At 37.0% G+C, this 26,221-nt stretch overlaps 1 protein-coding gene across 2 annotated transcripts in view; it reads right to left on the bottom strand.

The window, feature by feature from the left end:
- The window catches only part of LOC126470621 (1-phosphatidylinositol 4,5-bisphosphate phosphodiesterase eta-2-like), a 420,296-nt gene that overhangs the window by 52,673 nt on the left and 341,402 nt on the right, over positions 1-26,221 (bottom strand). Inside the window, exons 9-11 of one of the 2 annotated variants that reach the window (XM_050098579.1) lie at positions 6,030-6,239; positions 709-932; positions 459-546 (exon numbers count right to left, since the gene is read on the bottom strand). In XM_050098579.1, coding sequence (XP_049954536.1) covers positions 459-546; positions 709-932; positions 6,030-6,239 — 522 coding nt within the window. The remainder of the gene's footprint in view (positions 1-458; positions 547-708; positions 933-6,029; positions 6,240-26,221) is intronic. The other variant, XM_050098580.1, reaches the window with a different exon arrangement.

Genomic DNA, 26,221 nt, shown 5'->3' with positions numbered 1-26,221 from the left:
GAAACTCAAGTTTTTCTAATTACATTTTTGTAATGTGTTTATCTGATATGTTCCACACCCAGGAGGATTCCCTCTTTTATGGGTCTATAGAATGAATAATTAATCTAATCTAATCTAATCATTACTAGGACCTGTGGAAAACCGTTCACTCACTGTGATTGATGTTATATATGAACTCATTTTACTGGAGACCATCTGATGTTTAAACTCTCAAAAAACTGAATGTGATATTGAATGATCATCAGGAATTCCAACTGATTACTTTTTACATAAAACTCTCTTTAATTATTGACAGTAAGTTTAAATCTTTGAATACTGCAACTTACATTGTCAAGTTTCTTCTGTAGTAGGCTGTATAGCATGTAATGTAATTATATTCGACAATCAACATTATATCGGAGGTAAGCACTATTGAATTAACAACAACATATCGTTGAAATATGGAGTCTTTATCTTACCTTGAGTTAAAGTCTTCTCAAAGCCATGAAAGTGAACAGCTTGGCAAATATTTACAATGTTGGATAATGTCGGAGAAACCACTGTTCCCTTGACACAAAAAAAAAACAAAAACAGAAAATGTGTTATGATCCTTTCACAAAAGAGAGAAGGTGGGGGAAATGTAAGGAAATAGGGGAGAGGGACACTTACATATAACGTTTACAGACTGAATTCTTAGGTTAGTAATATGGATATGTAAGTGTTGAATACCTTCATTACCTGAGGTCCTTTTGTCTCCATCTTATTATTACAGTCTTCTTCGGAGTCCTCATCATCATCTTCCATATCATCATCCTCACTATAAGAATCATCTTCATCACTTCTATCAGAAGGTTTTAACTTTTTAGCTTTCACAATTATTTTGTTTTTCAGATCCTCAGGAGATGGCAGGAACTGCATTCCTTCTTCATCAACTGGTTCCATATATAAGCTCTCTGAAAGGTAAATGTATTTTCCAAATAATTAATTCTACAAATACTATGAATAAATCTGTGGTTTTACTTTACTTTTCTTTACACAAAACACTGCACCAGTTCAATATGATCATGCAACCTGTTACTATGTTATACATTAATAATAATATCTGCTGCATACAAATAACCAGTACCAATGTCAACGTCTAAGAAAATGGTGACATTCAGGTAGAAAATAGATAGTAACATATTATTCATAATAATCTGACACCTCTACAAGAAGCACAGTACGTTGAAATGTTTGGAAAGTGCTGAAGATTTACATTATGAAATTCTCAACTCTAATTCTAGATCAATCAGTGTATTATATGTTTGAGTTACTGTAATAGTAAATGACTGAAATGACTTGTGAAGCTGTGAATTGAGAAGCATTTTCTCAAAAGTAGATAAATGCTCAGTTGTTCAAAATCAAGATTTCTATACTAACAAATCAAGCTTGTTGCTATGCATAAGCTGTTGAAATGGTTTTGTCAAAAGATATTTTTTCTGTTGTTATAGGTTTGAAAACTCTGAGTTTTTGTAAAACTTGATATTTGTTCATAGTCAATTAAAGCAAAAGTCAATAAATACAGACTGTGGTTTGCTTCTGAGAGAACTGAAGGGAGAATAACAGTGTAGGATGTCACTGTCAATGATAATAAGAGAGAGTTTCCTGGAAAAAATAGCTGCCAAAACCAATAATACAAATTAACTCCTGATTATTGTACAGTTCAGGCCAGCTTTGTCAGGAAGAAGGAACAGCAAGAAATAAACAACAAAGACAAATAGTGTTTCGATAAAGTGCAACACAGGGAGAAAGATGGCCAGAGAGTACTTGTATGTGTTACAACGTTTCAAGCAATATCAGGGATACTCAAAGGCAGACTCTCAAAAGGAACAAGGTTTGGAGGAAGATAATCAAGTAATAACAAGCCACAGGTTGTACAAACTCCATGCAAAAAATTTCTGTGCAATAATGAAAGACGAAAATCCAAATGTGCTTAAAGCATGTTTTGATATACTGTACAACAGAATTAGCAATACTAAAGCTCTATGTTGGTGACGTATTCTATTCAAGACCGGTTTGGCTATACATTTTGTGCATTATGATTCATTCTTGTGCACAGACAAAGGAATGGATTACTATTTACACTTAGCTTGAAACAGATGGACTGAAAGGGTGCAACCAAGTAGCCTTTGCTCTACTGTATTTCCTCAGAAACACTGGGGCATTCCAGCCAGAAAATTGTCCAACTGAAATTCATTTATTTGCAGACTTCCATACCCATCAAATTAAAAATAATCATGTGCACCCTAATGGTCTTCATGCTAGAAAGCATAACATTTAATAAGCTGGTACATTATTTCCCTTTTCATGGTCACAGCTATATTCCTGATAGAATGTTTAGTACAGTGGATAAAGACGACCAGAAAAGAGAAGATATTCTCCCACTAACTGAATACTAAAGTGCTGGAATAATATGGCATTGCAAAGATACTAAATAAATATTGGGAAGCAAAAGATCACAAGTCCAGTGCAGTAAAAATGATACAGTCTAAAATGCCTTTCAAAATAACTACTCAGTGAGAGATGGCTTATGAAAAGTCGAAGAAGAAGGTATTATGGTCAGTATCAGACACATAATTGAAGTCCTGTAGAGGAGGAGGCATGGAAATCCAGAAACTGCAGCCAGGATGTGAGGAAACCAATCACCTTGAAAAAGAACAACATGGTCAGCAAGGGAAAGAAAAAGTATGTCGTACAACTTATGTGGCATTTTAATGTACCAGAAGGAGCAAAAGAGTTTTATAAGGACATTACTGAAATTGATCAATAGATTTTAAGTTTATTATTGTTGTAGCCAGTACTTCGTGTTGAATTTCAATAGCATTTCTTGCTATTTTGCACTTCTGCTTATGAAACGTTTATGGATAAAAATGATACTAAAGTGTAATATTGCAATTCATTATTGAGATTCTATGTAAAATGAACAATAAAGTAGCTTTCTTTGTAATTAATGGTAAAGATAAAAGTATGGGAAAAAACCAATTTGAATGTATGTATTAAGAAAAATTTTAATTTCCATCATCGCATTTATTGACTTTGAATCAGCTTGGAAACTTTGTCCCTCTATTCTGGGGGGGAAAAAAAGAAAATTTTAGAAAAGTCAAACACACAATTGAAATCATGCCTACAAAAGCTATGTAAATGATAAATTATCTTGTCTAAGTGATTAGTATTTTGATATCAATATAATAGAAGGAAACATTCCACGTGGGAAAAATTATATATAAAAACAAAGATGAGGTGACTTACCGAACAAAAGCGCTGGCAGGTCGATAGACACACAAACAAACACAAACATACACACAAAATTCAAGCTTTCGCAACAAACAGTTGCCTCATCAGGAAAGAGGGAAGGAGAGGGGAAGACGAAAGGAAGTGGGTTTTAAGGGAGAGGGTAAGGAGTCATTCCAATTCTGGGAGCGGAAAGACTTACCTTAGGGCGAAAAAAGGACGGGTATACACTCGCACACACATGTGTGGATGGATACGTGTGTGCGAGTGTATACCTGTCCTTTTTTCCCCCTAAGGTAAGTCTTTCCGCTCCCGGGATTGGAATGACTCCTTACCCTCTCCCTTAAAACCCACTTCCTTTCGTCTTCCCCTCTCCTTCCCTCTTTCCTGATGAGGCAACTGTTTGTTGTGAAAGCTTGAATTTTGTGTGTATGTTTGTGTTTGTTTGTGTGTCTATCGACCTGCCAGCGCTTTTGTTCGGTAAGTCACCTCATCTTTGTTTTTATATATGATTAGCATTTTGGTGTGATATTTGAAAAATGTGCTTGATGAAAAATTTACTTTTTTTGTTTATCCAGTTTAAAAAAAAAACATTTCTCAATTTTCCTAATAATGTTACCTCATCATGTAACAAATCTCAGGTGGCATATAAGTTCACATTTGTGTAGTTATTCAAGTATTTATGCCCCTTCTAATGTGAAAAGTTAAACAGGAGGATGATAACTCTCACCTCTCTGCTTCTCACTTTTTCACCTCTCTTTAAACAGAAACTTCTATTCTATACAACAAAGAATCATTAGTCTTATGCCTTATTTTGTGATTTGTATATCACTGTGAACAAGGAGTATTTTTTGTTGTACTGGAAGTATTGGATTTCCTTTGTAGAATGCAGTTTAGTCTTGTTGTGATATTCCCAAAGAAAAAATTGTATTAGCAGCTGTAGGCTACATCCTTGGAAAAACTGGCTTTTAAATCTTAGGAAGTAATATTTAGCTACCAAATTAAATGATTCAGAATCTTTGTAACTCTCATGCTTGATAATAAGATGAAGGCTTTCATCTTCGTTGCTGGTGAGTCTTCTGGATTGTATGCCCATGATCCAAGAAAATTTTTGATTCCTGATGTTTTGTCCAGATTTGCACTGAGCATCTTCAGAGGTGCCCCTGATAATGTTGAGTCTTGCTGACTCATGACTAGAACTTCAGAGAGTGAAATAAATATTATGTAAAATGGGTATGGTCAAGTTTAAACATGATCAGCAAAGACAATTGTCACCTGTCAAGGATAAATCTCATCTATCGATTCTTCAGAGCCACTGTCCATATATTACTAAGTTTCATTGTTACTTGTTTTCTGTTGAAATTATCCCCATGCTTATATATTTTGATGGCTTCTCTATATAGTCATGGATATTAGTTTGTTACTGTAAATAAAATTTTGGTTTCAGAAAACACCACTTGGTGATTTCCTTCAGTCAGAAAATCATCAAGTGAAGTTTTCTGAAACCAAAATTTTACCTACAGTGATGAACTATTATCCACAGCTATATAGAGAAGCCATCAAAATATATCAACATGGGGATAGTTTTAACAAAAAAGAAGAAGCCATGAAATTTAGTTATATGTGGACAGTGGTTCTGCAGAATCAGTAGATAAGTTTTTATCCTTGACAGGCAAAAATTCATAAGCTTCACCTGTGATAAGGATTATCTTTGCTGATCACATGTAAACTCATCCATGCCCAATTTACACAGTATTTGTCTTGCTCTTTGACATCTGACTCATCAGTTGGCACGATTCAATGTTGCCAGGAGCACCTCTGAAGACGTCCAGTGCAGTTCCGTATGAAACGGCAGCAACCCCTTATGTGAGTTTGACAGTGATAGCTGATTTCATACTCAGTGTACATTCAACATATATAAATGTGTTATGCTTGTTTGCAGCATATAAATACAGATGCATTATCTTGGTGCTTTTGATTATTATAAAATTTCTGAAAAAGAAAACTTTGTTAACATCTATTGTTTGTTTAAATGTCAGCAAGGTTTTTCCAAAAGTATTTGTCTGGATTGTAGCCCTGTACCAAAGTGAAACATGGACAATAAGCGGTTCAGACAAGAAGAGAATATGAGCTTTAGAAATGTGGTGCTACAGAAGAATATTGAAGATTAGGTGGGTAGATCAAATAACTAATGGAGAGGAAATGAACCAAATTAATGAGAAAAGAAAGTTATAGCAGAATCTGACTAAAATAATGGATCAATTGGCAGGACACATCCTGAGACATCAAGAGGTAATTGTGTGTGGTGGCCAGGGGAGGGAAGGGGTGAGGGAGGTAAAAACTGTACAGGATGATCACGGCTTGAATACATTATGCAGGTTCATATGGGTGTAGCTAGCAATAATTATGCAGGGATGAAGAGACAAGCAGAGGGTAGACCAATATGGAGAGCTGCATCAAACCAGTCTTTGGACTGAAGAGCACAACAAAACAAAGAGTGCATATTCTTCTGGCTCTTAACTGACAGAAGCCTTTGGCTACAACAGGTTTAGGTCTCTTGACATTGTACATTTTTCATGTTTGCGTACCACTTTCAAAAACTTAAGTTATCTTCTATTTTGTATAACTGTGTGCTACTTGCAGTATTTTCTGTTTGCCGAGTTGATGAAAATGCTTTGTCTATCTTTAACATATTCTCTCACTTAAACCATTTTTAAAATTATTTTCTTCTTCCTTACCTAGCTGGCTACAATACAAAATTTGATGGATTAGTTCCTTACCTCCTAAAATGTCCACTAAAATTTGTACCAGAACATCCTGTTGTTTTTCACTACAGTGATTTTCAAGAGACAAAATAAGAGGGTATTCTGAGGAATGAAATGCATATGGTTTTATGGCATCTGTGATCACATCTCTAAATAAAATCTTTGAAGTCAGAGTGTATCCATGGTAAATAACTGGTTCACCATCAGCACCATCCCAACAGTCCACTGAAACAAAAAAAAAAGACTATATATATGATGATCTGGTTACCACAGAAATGAAAAAGTGCTTAAATAATTTAACCCATACAAATGTATGCATTATGACTATCTCACATGGTCATGATTTAACATTTTGGGCATCTGTCAACTGCCAAGTTAGTACTGCAAACAACTTTATCGCTGAAAAACATACTTGCTTTAAGGACGCATGGATAGTCTAAATGTCTCATTGGGTTCCAAAGCACTGTTTATTGACAAGTATATGACATAAAAAAACAGGTTATACATGAATATACACATACACTCACCAAATTTAAAAAGTCCTCTTGATTGGAGTTTTGTATCTGACTGCAGCAAACTATGGAAGGTGATGATGACTTTGCAGGGACATTGACACTGAGCAATAAGGCTACTTTCTATCCATCAGGAGATATAAATCATCACAATGTGATAGTATGGGGTACCAAATTGCTGCATGTCCTTGTGGAACTGAAAAGGGATTCATGGAAAGTGAAGGTCTTCCATGCCATATCCAAGACAAATATATATGGCCCCTTTTTCTTGATTGAGCAGATGGTGACAAGTTCTGTGTACCTTGATACAGTGCAGCTGTGGTTGTTGCCACAAATGACTGCTGACTCCCTGTCTTTCATCTTTCAACGGGATGGTGCTCCACCTCACTGGAGAACAATTGTCCACTCTTTTCTCAACAGAGAACTGCCACATTGCTGGATAGTGCACGCTGATCTGGGTGATGCTACTCTGTTGCCATGGCCCCCCTCCTCCCCTCCCCTCCCCCCTTCCCCCAGTCGTCACTCTGTTGCCATGGCCCCCCTCCTCCCCTCCCCTCCCCCCTCCCCCCAGTCGTCACTCTGTTGCCATGGCCCCCCTCCTCCCCTCCCCACCCCCCTCCCCACAGTCGTCACTCTGTTGCCATGGCCCCCCTCCTCCACTCCCCTACCCCCTCCCCACAGTCGTCACTCTGTTGCCATGGCCCCCCTCCTCCACTCCCCTCCACATCACCATGTCATTTCTTCCTGTAGGGTTATGTTACAGACAAAGTTTATGCACCTCCAATGCCAACAACATTGCAAGAACAGCAGGAACCCATCATTGCTGCTTTGATGTACACTGATGGAAACACGCTAGTGAACATATAGACAAAACTAGATCGCAGTTTGGTGTTTTCTAGGTAACCAAGGGTGCACACATTGAATGTTTCTAGAATGTATCGGAAACTTTGTGAGTGTATCTATCTTTTATAGTATCATTCACCTTGGTACGTTATATAATTGTAAATAAACAGTGCTTCGAAACCTGATGAGTCATTTACGCTAAACCTATACTGATATTACAAACATAAGCAGCTAGCAAACATTCCATATGGTTCATGGACTTAATTCAAATGCAGAAAGAGAGGAATTACTAGTCAATAACATATGTACTTCTGTTTCGAGGAACAATGTGGAATATAATATTAATAGCAAACAAATGCATATCACAATGTGTTTTATATGAGTTGCAAACAAAAAAATCATCAGTCACATGCAAATTACCAAGTGGCTTAAACTGAAAAGGACACAAGCATACAATCAAGTAATCAGTGAGACACAAATTATGGAGTGAATTGAACTGAAAAGTACACAGGTGAATAAAGCAAAACTTTTACAAGTTCCAGAAGTTAACTCACGTATTGACAGCCATCAGCAAGCAGAAGCCACACACAACAAAGAGACCAAAGATTTTAAGGGTAAAAGCTGTGTTAGAAATGCTGTTAAATAAAGAACTATAAATCTTTTCACTGAAAGTGTCTAAATGCCCATATTTTGTTGTAATACACCATAATATTAAGTCACTTGAGAATAAAATTACCATGTTGAAAGCATTACTCCAATACAACTACATCTGGATATAATTTTCATTACTGAACATCAACTACATAATGTTGAAGTAAAATTAATGTCAGTAGAAGGATATACATTAGCAAATCATTTTAGCAGAGAGTTCTCCAAACAAAGTGGTAGCGCTGTCTTTGCAAAAGGGCAGATAAAGTTCTGTGGTGTCAATAAATGCTGTATTGAGCCAATAAATAAAGATTTCAAACTTTCTATTATTAAACTGCAAGAAATTAATTTAATAAGTATTTATTAACATGTATAGAGCACCAAGTGGAAATCTGGCAGTCTTCATGGCCAGACTAAGGGTACCACTGAACATTAAATATGAAGCCAGATCTTTGTGGTGATTTCAACATCAATTTTTCAAAAGACATCAGTATGAGAGGTGCTTTGATAAATATGATCAATACATTCAGTACAATCCCCACAACATACTGCCCATCAATATCAACAGAATGCACAAATTCCATCATTGAACAGACATTCATCACAGGCATGAGCTACAAATTCACAAGTGTAGTAGTGAGCATGGGTTATAGTGATCATGAGGCACAGCTACTGTGTAGTAGCAGTTGGAGAAAAGTAGTCAAAAAAAGAATTTTTTACAAAGACAACAATTTTTAATTTCTAGCTGATTAGGCAAAATTGGAAAAGAATTTCCATTCAGGGCAATGTTGGTAGTATGGACATGGTTTTTTGGAACATCTTCCTTTACTATTTTAATGCAGCATTTCCTACTGAAGTAAAAACATGAAAGCACCAGAACAAAGTAAAGGCATAAAAAATTCCGGAGAGAGAAAAAGATTTCTGCAGTAATGCTGTAAAAGATATGGAGTTATCCTAGAATTTGCAGATTATTTTAAATCTACAAAAGAATCTATGACGGAGTAGTCAGCCAAGCTAAAATTACACAGAATGAAAATTTGATAAGAAACCCATCAAATAAATTGAGATGCATGTTACAGTAAACCAAGATTTTGGGATTTCTGAATCAACTAGGCCTCATGATTCCACCCTGGATTAATTGAACGATGCAAGTCCATCTCGATTTTGATAACATTCATTCTGATTCAGATCTTAAGTACGGGTTTTATAACTTCTACATAAGTATGCTATATACTAAAGCATTTTTGAAAACATATGTACTTTTCAAATTTGTCTATGATATAATAAAACATTTTTTGGGAGCTACAGTATGAAAACATAAAATTACAAAAATTGGTCATCCAATAGATTTCACTTTACAAAAGCCTATATTCAAGAAGAATTGGTATCTTTAAAAGTTGTAATTAGCTTTTATTGATGTTATAAAATTTATCACAAATGCTACATTTAGTCATCAAAAGTCCATATTCCATACCAATTATAGAAAATCATAATTTATTAATCATCAAACAAATTGACAACAGTGAATTCCAATAGTGTAATTAAATTCATCAGGCGCAATTTCTCTTGATGTAAAATTTTAACACTGCATTTCTAAACAAATTTTGTGACATGGTATATTTTGATGTTCTAAATTTGACTTCAGGATGACATAAAATTTCTTTTGTAACTATTTTGATTCTCAGAGTTTTGTAACCATAAAAGGATAAAATTTTTCTAAGAATTTGCACTGCTATAGAAACCAGATATCATTACACTAATTATTTTGACTAATGAACTTCTAAAACAATGTGGAAAACAAAGCTGTATTATATAGAACTGCAAGCATGCTAAATAAGTCAATCTGAAGTCATTCTAGAATGAGCAGTCAGTCTGGAAATACTAGTTGTCTGTGTTATTATTCAGCACTTGAACGCTACACATCATGCATAGTATGTCTTTTGTTTTGAGAAGCTGTGCACAAATAAGCTATATTGGTGGAAAAACAGATTGCTGTGTTTTGTTAAATGTAACAGTTTAATTGTGAAAATAAATGAAGAAGAAATATTATTAAATAGTGTCTTTGCTAGATAGTGTAGAATCTATGGACCTATTCATACCCAAATTAGATGAAGATGCCACATTCTTACAGAAAATGAGATGGGTATTTATTCTACAAGTTATATGACCACATTATGATTGAGTCTCATTCACAATGTGTTTGGATGCACTAATATATTAGGAAAAGAACTTTAGCTATTAAAGTCAATAATAGTTCCAAAAAAGTGTGCTAGTATGTAGTAACAGTAGATGCATATTTTCAGTGGAATGTCTCATTCAGGACCTCATATCTTAGGAAGACCATTTTAATGTGGACAGTTATAAAGGAAGAAACTTGTAGCTCAGCCCATAAAGAAAGAATGTGTCATTGTCATTTAGAGATGGGTAGTTCGTGAACGAACAGGTGCAAAGGAATGGTTCACCAAGATGAACAAAAGGACCGAGGAACGAATTCCAAGGAACGATCAGTTCATAGTTCACTTTGGTCACGGGGGTCTACTTAAAGTTCCCGGGAACAAGGAACGATCGGTTCATAGTTCACTTCGGTTGCGGCGGTCTACTTATAGTTCCTGGGAACGAGGAACGATCGGTTCATAGTTCACTAGTTCACTTCGGTCGCAGCGGTCACTTGGGCAGTTCTCGTTCCAGCTGTCTCAGTTCCACTGCCGACTGCTCCTAGTTAGTTCAGTATCCAATTGTTCGTTTCGTTCACTGCGCTCGCCTATTTTACGTGTGTTCCAAACAGTTCTTGCACTTGGTTCTGGCTATTCAGCGTCCACAACCGGTAATCAAAAAGTATTTTATAGTTAAGTAAATAACAAAAATTACGTTGTATGTAATAGGTACGTCTTTTCAGGTAACAAAAGGGCATATCAGCTCACTTCATTATATCGATGAACAGCAGAAGACATACTTATAACAAGGCAAGTTTTTTTGTTATTCATATGTTTTATTTTTAGTGTAAGAAAATTCATATAAAATGATTTTTGTGTATCTTTCATATACAAAACATTACATGTAGGAAGGCTCTAATTATTTTTAAATTTGGTTGTTTCCAATTTGCATTACATGCTAGTTTGGTTTCTTTGAAAAAAAAAAAAAAAAAAAAAAAAAGTGGGTTGTGGGTCATTTTGGCTCAGTAGGAAAAGCGGTGCCTCTCCATTTGAAAAGACATAGATTGCCATAAAATCGTATTTACTTATTATCTCAAAAACATTTGTTCAGAAGGAGCTTTCAAACCAAAACCTTTATTATTGTGAACTTAATTATTATTATTATTGCTGCATTAACGTTAATACTGCAACATAAAAACCTAATTTTTACTAAGCATGTGACGCAAGTATGAGGAAACCACATTTTAATTTATGCTTCCATAAAGTCTCTACTTCGCCTATGAACTCAGAGACAACGTGAAGTATATATAGGGTGTAAATGATTATTGTTTACAACGTAGCATAGCTATGTAGTGGAAGTTGAAACGAAGAATTTGTGGTATATTAAGTTGGGAAACAGCCCACGACAGGTTTACAAGACTACATGTGGTATAGCCCACGCGCGTCGTATGACATTTTCATGTTCTCTTCTCCAGCTCTCTACACATTGTCATCGAATGTTTCACCATTGTTGCTTGCATTAGCTTGTTATTTCTTCACTGTCTAATTATTACATGTTTGTCTGTTTGTTGTATCTGCTCGTAACGGGCAACACACTGTCCGTAACTGGCGAGCAGTCTGTACTCGGGGCCGGTTTTCCATGCGCCACCCTATATTATTTCCCTGCGATCATCCACACAAGGCTACAGTTGACTAAACGAGAGGTTCTGCAGAATCACAGAAATTACTTGTAAAAGTGTGTAAGAATTCTGTAATGAATAAAAACTCTATAGTCCAGGGGGGAGGCAAGTGACCCCTCTTAGTGCCCTCCATCCTTCAGTCACCTACACAACTAGTTTTCAGTTTTTCATAAGAACCATATACCAAGCACAAATGAACAGTGAACGAGTAAAAATGAACGGTTCCCAAAAAAGAACGATCAGCAGTGAACTAGTTCCCAAGGATGAACGAGTTTGCCCATCTCTATTGTCATTAGAGGAGTCAGAAGTCACATGCCCAAAATCATCAGCTATGAAAAAAATCAGTGAATACTTCACTCCAATAACTGAAGATTTCTTTAAAGTAAACTGTAAAGGACTAGTTCCATGTTTATCCTGTACCAGTATGTTAGTGATCTTGGATGTCTCTCTGTGTGAAATGCGTACTGATGAAATTATAACATAGCAAAAATATTTCCACTCCAAAAAAAATATTTTTCTGATGTAATATCATATCACTGACCTGTGTCACAGTTAAGTTTCTTTTCAAAAAATCTAGAAAAATTCCAGAAGAAACTCCTATGAGAGGAGCATAATAAACATTGCTGTTGTACTACACTGTAAGATACCAGAGGAAATCAAAATTGCTACCATACATATCCAATCTTTAAAATGAAAGCAGAGGCATTTCTAATAAAGAACTGTTTCTATTGTGTGAAAGAATTTCTGAATATGTAAAAATGAATATTACTTAAACTTCTCCTTCTGAAATTCAGAAAATTATATATTCTCTCAAAGATAAAAGTTTATCTAGATTTGATAGGGTTTCCAATAGAGTACTAAAGGCTTGTTCCTTTATAATAAGAACTACCTTTTCTGGAATATGTAATGCATCACTAAGTCAGAGCATTTTTCCAGAGATGTTGATACATGCCACTGTTAAATCCCTCTATATGAAAGGTGATAGGAGAGATGTTAGTAACTACAAACCCATTTCAATACTAACATTATTTTCCAAAATTTTGACGTCATGTTTTGTATATTAGTATACCAACTAAGCAACAATTATATCCTCTGTAAACCACAGTTTGGATCTGAGAAAAGTTACTCAACTGAGAAGGCCATTTACACATACACTCACCAAATTTTAAAAGGACTAAATAACAAAATAGCACCAGTTGGTATTTTCTGTGACCTACCTAAGGCATTTGACTGTGTGAATCACAATATTCTCCGGGCTAAACTGAGGTTTAATGGAATTAATGGTATAACAGTCCAATGGATAATGTCATATCTAATTGAAAGAATGTAGAAAGTTTTACTTAATAATTCAACCAACATAAGTAGGGGAGATTCTTCTGACTAGGGCCAAACACTTTTCGGTTTACACAAGGCTCAGTGTTTGGTCAACTATTGTTTCTCATATATGCAAATGACCTACTGTCTAACTTACAACAACCAGGATTTGTCCTTTTTACAGATGACAGTAGTATTGTAATCAATTCAAACACATATAAAGCAACAGAAGAAATGATAAATAATGTTCTTAAAAGTATAATTGATAGGTTTTCTGCAAATGATCTCACTCTCAATCCCTAAAACCACAAAAGATATTTAGATCATCACATCTAGAGGTACTGCTTCAGTGACAAGTGTAACACATTGAGGAAATAATATCCAGGGTGAAAATGCCAAAATTTTTAGGTGTCGCCACTGATGAGAATTTAAACTGAAAAAAGCTAATTTTTAAACTCCTAAAACAACTTATTTCAGCCACATTTGCACTTAGAATCATTTCAAATCTTGGCGTGTGACAAATTAGTAAGTTGATATATTTTGAATATTTTCACTGAATAATGCCACATGGAATAATGTTCTGGGGTAACTCAACTTCAAGAAAGGAAGTCTTCATGGTTCAAAAATGTACTGTAAGAATAATATATGATGCTCAGCCATGGTCTCTTGTAGACATCTGTTTAAGGAGTTAGGCATTTTGACTACTGCTTCACAGTATATTTATTGCCTCATGAAGTTTATTGTAAATAATCCACTGCAGTTCAAGAGGAACAATGATGTACATAATCACAATACTACAGGAAAAAATGAGATTCATTACTACACATTAAGATGGTATTTAACACCAAAAGGGTGCACAATGCTGCTTCCAAAAGCTTTGACCACTTACTCAATGATATAAAATGTTTGAGAGACAGAAAAGTTAAATCTGAAAACAAATAGCTTCTCCTTAACAACTCCTTCTATTCTATAGGAAAATTTCTGATTTTGTAGTGTGTAAAAGGTGTTGGGTAGCAATTATTAACTCACAACAGTACTAAAAAAAGTAGACAATAAGAAAACCATTTTCACATAGAATGAGTACTGTGAATGTAAAATGACTCATTGCACATTATCATGATTAATTGTACAAATAATCCACAAAACAAGAAATTAACAAACTGTTCTGTATGATAAAACTGAACCAACAAAAAAATCAATCAGCAAATAATAGTGAGTGGTCAGATGACAAAGCAGTTAAAAATAAACAGCATAGATGATGTGTTAAAAGTTGAAAACATCATTTTTAGATGACAATAACACCTTTTATAATGAACTGAGAAAGGAAAAGTAGTCTGTACAAAGTTTTGGCTTCAAGTGCAAAAGAAAAACTTACCCACATACAGTAACATTCAAACATTATTACTAACTTCTTGTTTATTGCATCAAGAGAAAAATTTTCAACATAAATTATAGTTGTATTAATGCAATAACTGAAAATTCTTGGGAGAACAAACAATGGTCCTGGACACAGTAAAAGTTACAAGTGATAGGGAGAACTGGCTTGGGAGAGGGAGTTATGTGGAGGGAGGGTTTCAGAGGAGGATCATAGAACAAAAGAACAGTAACATGATTTCAAAAACAGCTCTCCCAGGTTCTGGATAGGTAGTAACAGGTTGTGCATTGGTATACAAGTAACAAATAGTTGACAGAGTTACAGGACTGAGGGAGGTAACTAGAAAACAGTGCACATGAGGTTACATAGTCCAATAAACTCTGCTAAAGTGTGAAGAGTGGCATAAATGTGAAGGGAACTTTCAGTGGGCAGAATTAGATGGATCACAAGACAAGCTGATATTCAGGATTGGGGCTAATGTATTGTATGACTGAAACATGCAATGAATAGAGCAGTGAATATGAGCTTACTGAGTACCAGAACCAGATTTGTGACTGGATCCAGGACTTTTTTGCAGATAGAGAACAACACGTCACTCTTAATGGAACAAAACTGGAAGGTGAAAGGTAATATCAGGAACACCTTAAGAAAGTGTGACAGGACCATTGCTGTTTACAATATATGGGGTGTATCAAAAAGAAACATCCGATTTAAAAAAAAATCATAACTTTTACGTTATTTGAGATATGTGCATGTATAACATACTGTTGCAAAGAGCAAATTCTCAGGTTTTACATGGTTCCTGCTAAGTTGCAGTTGTGTGCACGCCCTTCAGTTCTAGTAAAAATGGTGTCAGGACAACAGAAAGCATTTTGTGTTCTACATTTTGCACAGTGTGAGTCAGTAATAACTGTTCAGCGTGTACTAGGTATGATGTGGATCCTCCTACAGCACAGAGCATTAGATGATGGTATGAACAATTCCTAGAAACAGGTTGTTTGTGTAAAGGCAAATTGTCAGGCTGTCCCAAGTGTCTGACACAGATGTCGAATGCATCCACCATAGTTCCACAAGGAGTCCGCAGAAACCATTCTCCATTGCAGCTCAACAGCTCAGTATGCCCCCAATGTCCACCTGGAATGTGTTACACCAACGTTTACACATGAAACTTACAAAATTCAGCTTCTGCAAACTCATTGTGAAGGTGACAAACAGCAACATGTGAAGTTCTGTAGTTTTGTTCTTGGCGAGATGGAGGATGACAGTTTTTTTCCATGCTTTGTGTTTAGTGACAATGCAATATTCCATTTAAATGGAAAGGTGACTGATCATAATGTGAGAATATGGGGTACAGAACAACCATATGAAGTTGTGCAACATGAGAGAGACTCTCCAAAATTTAATGTGTTTTGTGCAGTTTCATGGGAAAAGGTGTAAGGTCCATTTTTCTTTGCCAAGGAAGCACATATCTCAATATGCTTGAGAACTTTCTTTTCCCACAATTGGAGGCTGATTCAAATGACTTCATTTACCAACAGGATGGGGCACAACCACACTGGCATCTGGAAGTGTGGGAATTTTTAAACCAAAAGATTACTCAATGATGGATCGGTCACAGTGTACCAAATAATTCCACCTTGCATTACTAGCCTCCAAAGTCACCATATCTGACTGTATGTGATTATTTCTTGTGGGAGTTTGTAAAAGACTCTGTTTTGTGCCTCCATTACCAGCAACAATGAATGAACAGAGACATCGCATAACAGCAGCTGAAGGAGCTGTAACTCAAGACATGCTTGCTGCAGTGTGGGCTCAATTTGAATACTGAATTGACATACTGAGCATCTCAAGGCGAGTGCATTGAGTTTCATGTTAATCAAAACACAAAATTCACTGAATATGTTTATTAGTTTCAGAAATATAGATGTGCCAAATTGGATGATTCTTTTTGATACACCCTGTATATAAATTATCTAGTGGTTAATGTCAAAAGCCGTATGAGGATGTGTGGTTGTCTATGAGAAGGTAGCAATGCCGGAAGATTTTAGCAAAGTGAAGGAAGACCTGCATATGATTGATGAATGGACTACACAGGCAGATATCATCAATTAAAAAAAAAAAAATTGGCATTCTACAGGTTTTTTGTGTGGAATGTTAAATCCTTAATCAGATAGTTATGTTAGAGAATTTAAAAAGAGAAACAGATGGGTTAAAGTCAGATATAGTGGGAATTAGTGAAATGTTGTGGCAGGAAGAACAGTACTTCTGGTCAGGTCAGTACGGGTTTATTAATACAAAATCAAATAGGTGTCACTGAGGAGTAAGCCTAATAATGAATGCGAAAATAGGAATGCAGGTATGCTACTATAAACAGCACAATGAACAAATTATTGTTGGCAAAATAGACACAAAGACAACACCCACCACAGTAGTGCAAGTTTATGTGCCACTTAGCTCTGAATATGTAGAAGAGATTGAAAGAATGTGTAATGATATAAGGGAATTTATTCAGACAGTTAAGGGAGGTGAAAATTTAATTATGATGGGTGACTGGAATTCAATAGTAAGAAAAGGAAAAAAAACAAAAGCAACTGTATGAATATCAAGAACACAAATGGAAAGACAGTAGTAAGCAATAGAAGAGATATCTGAAAGGTGGAATGAATATAAGGAGAGTCCCTATAAGGCAAACAAACTTGAGGGCAATCTTTTAGAAAGAAAAGAGGAAGTAGATGCAGCTGAGATGAGGGATATGATACTGTGAGAAGAATTTGCTGGAGCACTGAAAGATTTAAATGGAAACCTGGAGTAGATGACATTCCCTCAGAGTTATTGAGATCCTTGGGAGAGCAAGCCATGACAAAACCTCTACATAACTGTGTGAGATGTATGATATAGGGGGAATACTCTCAGGCCTCAGGAAGAAAAAAAGCACTGGACTGCACTCTTTGAAATGTTGAAGGTAGTACAATGAAATACAAGGAGCAAGGATTATTTACAACTTAAATAGAAACCAGACTGCAATTATAAGAGTTAAAGGGTATGAAAGGGGAGCTGTAGTTGGGAAGGGAATCAGACAGGGTTTTAGTCTATCCCTGATGTTATTCAGCCTGTACATTGAACAAGCAGTAAAGGAAACCAAGGAGAAATATTTAAAGGGAATTAAAGTTGGAGAAGAACCCAAAACTTTGAGGTTTATCCATAACATTGTATTCTGTCAGAGATGGCAAAGCACCTGGAAGAGCAGTTACATGGAATGGATAGTGTCTTAAAAAGAGATTATAAGATGAATATCAACAAAAGTAAAACAAAGGTAATGGAATGTAGTTGAATTAAATGAAGTGATGCTGAAGAGATTAGATTAGGAAATGAGACATTAAAAGTAGTAGAGATGTTTAGCTATTTGGGAAGCAAAATAAATGATGATGGCTGAAGTAGGGACAATATAAAATACAAAGTGGTAATAGCAAGGAAAACATATCAAGAAGAATTTGATAACATGCAATATAAGTTTAAGTGTTATGAAGTATTTTCTGAAGGTATTTTTCTGGAGTGCACAAGTGAAACATGAGTGATAAGCAGTACAGATGAGAAGAGAATAGCAGCTTCTGAGATGTGGTACTATAGTAGAATGCTGGAAATGAGATAAGAAGATTGAATAACTAATGAAGAGGTGCTGAATTGAGTTGGGGACAAAATAAATGTATGGCACATCTTCACTAAAAAGTGGGGGATCAGCTGATAGAAAACATACTGAGGCATCAAAGAATAGTCAGTTCGTAATGCAGATAAGTATGGGTGGTGAAAATCATAGAGGAGACCTAAGCACAAATAGAGTAAGCAGGTTCAAATGGATGTAGGTTGCAGTAGTCATTCAGAGATGAAGAGGCTTGCACATGACAGACTTGCATGGAAGGCCCCATCAAACCAGTCTTCAGACTAAAGTGCACAACAACAACAGCAACAATTTATTTATTATGTGCATGCTTACTGCTGAACAGAGTTCTGTGTATTCAAGCAGAATAGCCAGTGCAAACAAGCACATAATTTCAAAGGGCTAGTATAATATGTCATTGTACTTTGACTACTGAACAGACACTATATGCGTAATACTTTCCTCACAAAACTGGGCAACCCCACAGCTGGCCATTACATTTAGTAACCTGCTAGAAGTTTCAATAACATAGTATTTGAACAAGCTAATAATCTTGGTCTAATAATTCTCTGCATTCTTTGTGCAGCATTTCATAAAAATTGAAAGACATGTAATTTTAGCTGTAAATTATATGACAAACCTTTTTTTTTTTTTTTTTTTTTCATTTTTAGTATCAAACAACTACTTCGCCAACAAGCCAACCCTGTCAGTGATAGCAGAGCAGCAAGAAGAATGTTACTAGGTTGTAAATTTTAAGAACATACGTGTGCTGGCCAAAGAAAGTAATATTTACGGATGGAAACTCCATGAAGTACTTAATAGAATGAAGAATGAGTGCAACTTCAATAGAAATGATGGCAAAAGGCTTCCTTCTTCATGGCTACCAACCATCATGGAAGTAAACATCCAGCCACAGCAAATGAGGAACATAGATAGTTAACAGCAAACAGCTGAGGTAGCACAACAACAATAATATTTTGGATTCCACCTTTCTGCCAGTATCTGCTTTTAGTATTTACCCAATGGCAACAGGCTGCCAGTAGCAACTGAAAGGCAGTTACCAACTACCTCAACTTTTCTGAAGAAGCACAGGAAACTAGCCTTTTATAAGTGGACATGACACTATCTATCAACAGTGTTAAGCCATCCAGGTACACTAGTGAAGTCCTGAAGAAGATCCCAGCAGAGGGACTGAAATGTCAAATAGCAAAGTTTGAAGGGGAATATGACAGGGCTTAATGATTTTATCATCAATGACAATGACCACAGACACCTGCAGACTTATATGAAATGTTTCTATTGGTTTGTATATCCCACAGACGACAGGAGAATCTGTACAAGAAAAGAGGTATATTACTTTGTGATCTGGCTTTCTTTTCTTGGGGTTGTGACAATGGCGTTTTTCCTAAATTTGTATGAATTGAATGCCATCTGCAAACAATGAAAGATATAAGATTAACAAAAGGATTAGCAGCACATCTCTGTGAAATAATTTGACAAATATGCAGTGTCTTAAATTACATCAGGCCTGTCGTAATTAAGTTGCGTTTTTCACTGACAAAATATCTCTCACATTATGACTGGGATACAGTGAACAGGATGAAGTTTAATCAAGCTGCAATGGTATCAGGTATCAACACTCTGAAGCAGAAAGATTCATAAAAAAAATTAGCAACTAAAGTGCACAGGAAAAACATAATTTTTGACCCAAATCATATGGTAGTAAACCTCTGTGAAGAAGCTACAGCAGGACTGAGAACAGGTCTTAATTGACTATTCATTGATGCATCAGTACGTGTTCTATCAGCTGATTCCCCCACTCCCCATCTTTTTGTGGAGATGTGCCATACATTTCTTTTGTAACCAATTCAGTTCAGCACCTCATCATTAGTTATTCAATCTACTTATCTTATTTTCAGCATTCTTTTATAGTACCACATTTCCGAAGCTTCTATTTTCATCTTTACTGCTTATTGCTCATGTTTCACTTGTGCACTCCAGAAAACGACCTTCAGAAAATACTTCATAACACTTAAACTTATATTGCATGCTATCAAATTCCTCTCGATATGTTTTCCTTGCTATTGCCAGTCTGGATTTTATATGCTCTTTACTTCAGCCATCGTCATTTATTTTGCTTCCCAAATAGCTGAACATCTCTACTACTTTTAGTGTCTTATTTCCTAATTTTATCCCTGCAGCATCGCTTCATTTAATTCAACTACATTCCATTACCTTTGTTTTACTTTTGTTTATGTTCATTTTATAGTCTCTTTTCAAGGAACTATCCATTCCATGTAACTGCTCTTCCAGGCGCTTTGCCATCTCTGACAGAATTACGATACAACTCAGAGAATAATAACAGAAGACACTATCAGTACCATAATAGCATAATTGGTTTATCTTCCAAAAAATCAGGCAGAGGCTGTCTGATGGAAAAAGAATTGCAACACTAAGAAAGAGTTGTGTGACAAACACCAAGAAAGAGTTGTGTGACATAAACAAAAGTTGGTAGGTGTGTTTCTAGTAGTGCCACTATGAGGATGCAAATCAGGTTTGCTTTAAATATATGCTGTAATGGTAGTAAGCACTAGTTACCTTTCAGACTGGACACGGTGAGTTCATGTTAGTCAAGAATGCCTTTAAGGTGACAAAGACACCTCACTGAGTTTGAATGAGGTAGTGTAACAGGCCAACGAGAAGCTGGATGTTCCTTCTGCGATACTGCAGAAAGACTTGGCAGCATTGTAGCCACTGTATGTGGTTGCTGACAGCTATGGTCACGAGAATGGACGGCTGGTAGAAGACTGGACTCTAGACGGCCTTGTGGCACTATCAAGAGGGAAGACCATTGTGTTCAGTGTATGGTTCTGGCTCATCATACTGCATCTGCACCAGCAATTAGAGTAGCAATTGGTACCACAGAGATACAACAAATTAATTACTTCATAGACAGCTCCAAACCAGATGCCCTGTAGCATGCATTCCACTGACTTCAGAGCACTGCCATTTGTGATATCAATGGTGTCAAATGAGTGATCATTGGAGGGCAGGGTAAAGGAGTGTTGTGTTTCCTGATGAAAGCTGGTTCCACCTCAGTCCCAGTGATGGCCATGCATTGGTTAGGAGGAGGCCAGGAGAGCACCTGCAACCAACCTGCTTGTGGCTAGACACACTGGACCTACACCTGAAGTTATGGTCTGAAGTGTAATTCTGTATGAAAGCAGGAGCACTCTCGTGGCTATCCCCTGCACTCTGACTGCAAATCTGTGATTCAATCTGGTGATTGGACCTGTTGTGCTGCCTTCATGAACAGCATTCCAAGGGATGTTTAGCAACAGGATAATGCTCACCCACATACTACTGTTGTAACCCATGTTGCTTGATCACCAGATCTGTCTCTAATTGAGTACATATGGGACATCATTGGATGACAACTCCAGCGTCATTGACAGACAGCATTAACCACCCCTGCATTGACCAACCAACTGCAACAGGCATGGAATTACACCCAACAAACTGACATCAGGCACCTGTTCAACACAACGGATCCATGTTTGCTTGCATGTATTGAACATTCTGGTGATTATATTTGTTATTAAAGTACCAGCATTTCACATTTGCAACAGCTTAGCTCCCGCATATATTAACCTGTGATCTTGCTATGTTAATCTCTTAAATATGGTACCTTGACAAATGTATTCCCAAAATTTCATTACCCTACATAAATTATTTTTTGGTGCTGCAATTTTTTCTCGTCAGAGTATTAGTGGAGCAAGGGAAAGTACTTAATGAACTCAAGAGAAATGAATTAATTGTGTCGCCAAAGTGGATGAAGGAGAATGCAGCTGTTGTTTTAGATACAGTTGAATACCACAAAAAGATGAAACAACAGTTGGTGCAGCCAGTGCACCTTAAGCCCAAATGTGATCTGACAAACAAGATCATAAGAAAACTGACAAATCTGTTATCAGACTATAAATGGGCGCTCTACGTCTGAGAGTTTGACACTATGTTCACTTGTCTCACCCAGAATATACACTACTGGCCATTAAAATTGCTACACCATGAAGTTGACGTGCTACAGACGTGAAATTTAACCGACAGGAAGAAGATGCTGTGATATGCAAATGATTAGCTTTTCAGAGCATTCACTCAAGGTTGGCGCCGGTGGTGACACCTACAACGTGATAACATGAGGAAAGTTTCCAACTGATTTCTCATACACAAACAGCAGCTGACCGGCACTGCCTGGTGAAACGTTGTTGTGATGCATCGTGTAAGGAGGAGAAATGCATACCACCACGTTTCCGACTTTGATAGGGGTCGGATTGTAGCCTATCGTGATTGCAGATTATCATATCGCAACGTTGCTGCTCGCGTTGGTCAAGATCCAATGACTGTTAGCAGAATATGGAATTGGTGGGTTCAGGAGGGTAATACGGAATGCCATGCTGGATCCCAATGGCCTCATATCACTAGCAATCAAGATGACAGGCATCTTATCCGCATGGCTGCAATGGATTGTGCAGCCAATTCTCGATCCCTGAGTCAACAGATAGGGATGTTTGCAAGACAACAACCATCTGCACGAACAGTTTGATGACGTTTGCAGCAGCATGGACTATCAGCTCGGAGATCATAGCTGTGGTTACCCTTGACGCTGCATCACTGCAATAGTGTACTCAACGACAAACCTGGGTGCACGAATGGCAAAACGTCATTTTTTCAGATGAATCCAGGTTCTGTTTACAGCATTATGATGGTCGCATCTGTGTTTGGCGACATTGTGGTGAACACACATTGGAAGCATGCAATCGTCATTGCCATACTGGCGTATCACCTGGCGTGGTGGTATGTGGTGCCATTGGTTACACGTCTCGGTCACCTCTTGTTCGCATTGACGGCACTTTGAACAGTGGACATTACATGTCAGATGTGTTACGACCTGTGGCTCTACCCTTCATTTGATCCCTGCGAAACCCTACGTTTCAGCAGGACAATGCACAACCACATGTTGCAGGTCCTGTACGGGCCTTCTGGATACAGAAAATGTTCGACTGCTGCCCTGGCCAGCACATTCTCCAGATCTCTCACCAATAGAAAACGTCTAGTCAATGGTGGCCAAGCACCTGACTCTTCACAATACGCCAGTCACTGCTCTTGATGGACTGTGGTATCGTGTTGAAGCTGTATGGGCAGCTGTACATGTACACGCCATCCAAGCTCTGTTTGACTCAATGCCCAGGTGTATCAAGGCCATTATTACGGCCAGAGGTGGTTGTTCTGGGTTCTGATTTCTCAGAATCTATGCACCCAAATTGCGTGAAAATGTAATCACATGTCAGTTCTAGTATAACATATTTGTCCAATGAATAGCGGTTTATCATCTGCATTTCTTCTTGGTGTAGCAATTTTAATGACCAGTAGTGTATTATCTATCAAAGGTTGATAAAGAAGGATGTCCACTGAGATCAATAGTGAAAAGGATTAAATCCCCAGTGAACATTTAGCTAGACATTTATCAGGGAAACTGAAGCATCTTGTCAGAAAAATTACCTCTTTTGCAAAAGATTCCAATTTTTTTGGAAATATTATATACAGTAACAGTATCCACAACAAATGTGCAGGTGAACTTTAATATCAAATCTTTATTTACTAACATCCCAGTAGCAGATGTGATGCAGATCATTGGGGTGAAATTGCTCCAGAAATATGTGACTTGGTTGAATTACACTTGCAGTCAAGGTATTTTAAGTACAGGTTGTCCCAGGGGAAATGGTCAATATTCTGGGATATGACAGGCATTATCATTTGAAACAAATAACTTAATATGGATATAAGCTCTATTCTGATTGGTTTCCAAGACAGAACACATTTAATGTACACCATCATATATTTTCTGTATATTCAATACATTGTCAGGTTTATACATGTACAACAGTTAGTAAACATTACAACATGCATTTTACAAAGTATCAACTGAAAAATACATTTTTAACACATTTACCTCTAAGCATTATTGTACACATGACATTACAGCTGTTGTACAGTTCACAATAGAAATCCGAATATCCCACTGTTGAGTTCAGCGTATTTGTGTGCTTATCAGAGAACATGCTGAGTTATTTATCTGAGTGCCTCTGCATATTCCTTAATGAGAGCAACAGTGTCCATGATGTGATCAAGCAGTTCCTCTCACATATTCACCTTTCATTTGTACACCTCAAACTTTATCCAACTCCATAAACAAAAATCTAATGGCATAAGATCTTTCAATCTTGGTGGCCATTTGATTCGACTATCATGACCACAATCACTGTGTGCTGCTAACAGAACTATGCTGTACCATTTCAACAATGTGTTGCTGTTCATGCACCAATTGTTGAACTATGCATTCAGAAATAGGTGGGTACTTGGAAGAATACCTGTTTCATGTAATGTGCTGAAGTCTCTAGTAAACTCTCTATGATCAGGAATTCAACATGTTAGAAAGCATCAGTGGTATTTTTTGGCAGCATCAGAAGCACTACCATTGCAAAAGTCACAAGAATACACCTGCATATTCTTCATTGGTGTAGATGTGTGGCACTTAAGCCATCACATGTAGAAACAAAGTTAACTGATACTTCTCTCTGATACACTCGCAATCCCTCGTACTACTCCACTCACATCATGGACAACTACACATTCAATGGGCTAGTTTAATGGCAGAAAGACATCCTGAGCAAAGAGGTCAAATGTAGTGAGTTAGGTTGGGATAGAACAAAATGTCTAAGAGGTTGCGTGGCTAAGACATATACATGCCTGCCACCAGAACAAAAACAAGTGTACATGAAATGTGTTCTATCTTGGAAACCATTTGGAATAGACCCAAGTGAAATTTTTTGCATCAAATGAGTGTTCCTGTCATGTCACCGAATACTGACCAGCATAGGGAGGAAATTTATGATGAATGTAATGGGGTTGCTATGGGATCTCCTGGCCTGTAGCCACTACCATTTTCATGGACGATTTTGATGAGCATGCTTAACATTAATGCAGAACTAAAACCATGCTATGTGAGTGACATGCTTGTTGTATGGCCACACAACAGGAAAGAGCTACATAAATTTCTTGATTTTCTGAACAACATTCATTCAAAAATCAGTGTCACCATGGAGGAGGAGAGTGGTTTTAGATGTGTGCATCTACAGAAGGCCTAAAAATGTTCTAGGGCACAAAGGTCATAGGAAAACTAAAAGCACAAACAGGTATCTAGACTCTCCTTTATACCACCACCCAGCCAAAGTGCAAACTGCTCTGAAGATTCTGTCCTTGCACACATTCCATATCAGTGATAGTAAGAGCTTGTGATAAACATTTCCTCAGGGGAAACACTATATACGTAAATACACAAGACAAAGGGCTTCCTCTGACCTAGAATGAACATGTCTGACTGCCTCCACAATGTGGGAGTACATGAAATGACATGCATTTGTGGCAAGCTATATACAGGGTGTTACAAAAAGGTACTGCCAAACTTTCAGGAAACATTCCTCACACACAAATAAAGAAAAGATGTTGTGTTTACATGTGTCCGGAAACGCTTAATTTCCATATTAGAGCTCATTTTAGTTTCGTCAGTATGTACTGTACTTCCTCGATTCACCGCCAGTTGGCCCAATTGAAGGAAGGTAATGCTGACTTTGGTGCTTGTGTTGACATGCAACTCATTGCTCTACAATACTAGCATCAAGCACATCAGTAAGTAGCATCAACAGGTTAGTGTTCATCACGAACGTGGTTTTGCAGTCAGTGCAATGTTTACAAATGCGGAGTTGGCAGATGACCATTTGATGTATGGATTAGCACGGGGCAATAGCCGTGGCGCAGTACGTTTGTATCGAGACAGATTTCCAGAACGAAGGTGTCCCGACAGGAAGATGTTCGAAGCAATTGATCGGCATCTTAGGGAGCACGGAACATTCCAGCCTATGACTCGCGACTGTGGAAGACCTAGAACGACAAGGACACCTGCAATGGACG

This window comes from Schistocerca serialis, chromosome 3 (genome assembly GCF_023864345.2).
Source record: "Schistocerca serialis cubense isolate TAMUIC-IGC-003099 chromosome 3, iqSchSeri2.2, whole genome shotgun sequence".
NCBI lineage: Eukaryota > Metazoa > Arthropoda > Insecta > Orthoptera > Acrididae > Schistocerca > Schistocerca serialis.
Note: the sequence above shows the minus strand (reverse complement) of the source record. Positions and strands in the feature narration are given on the sequence as shown.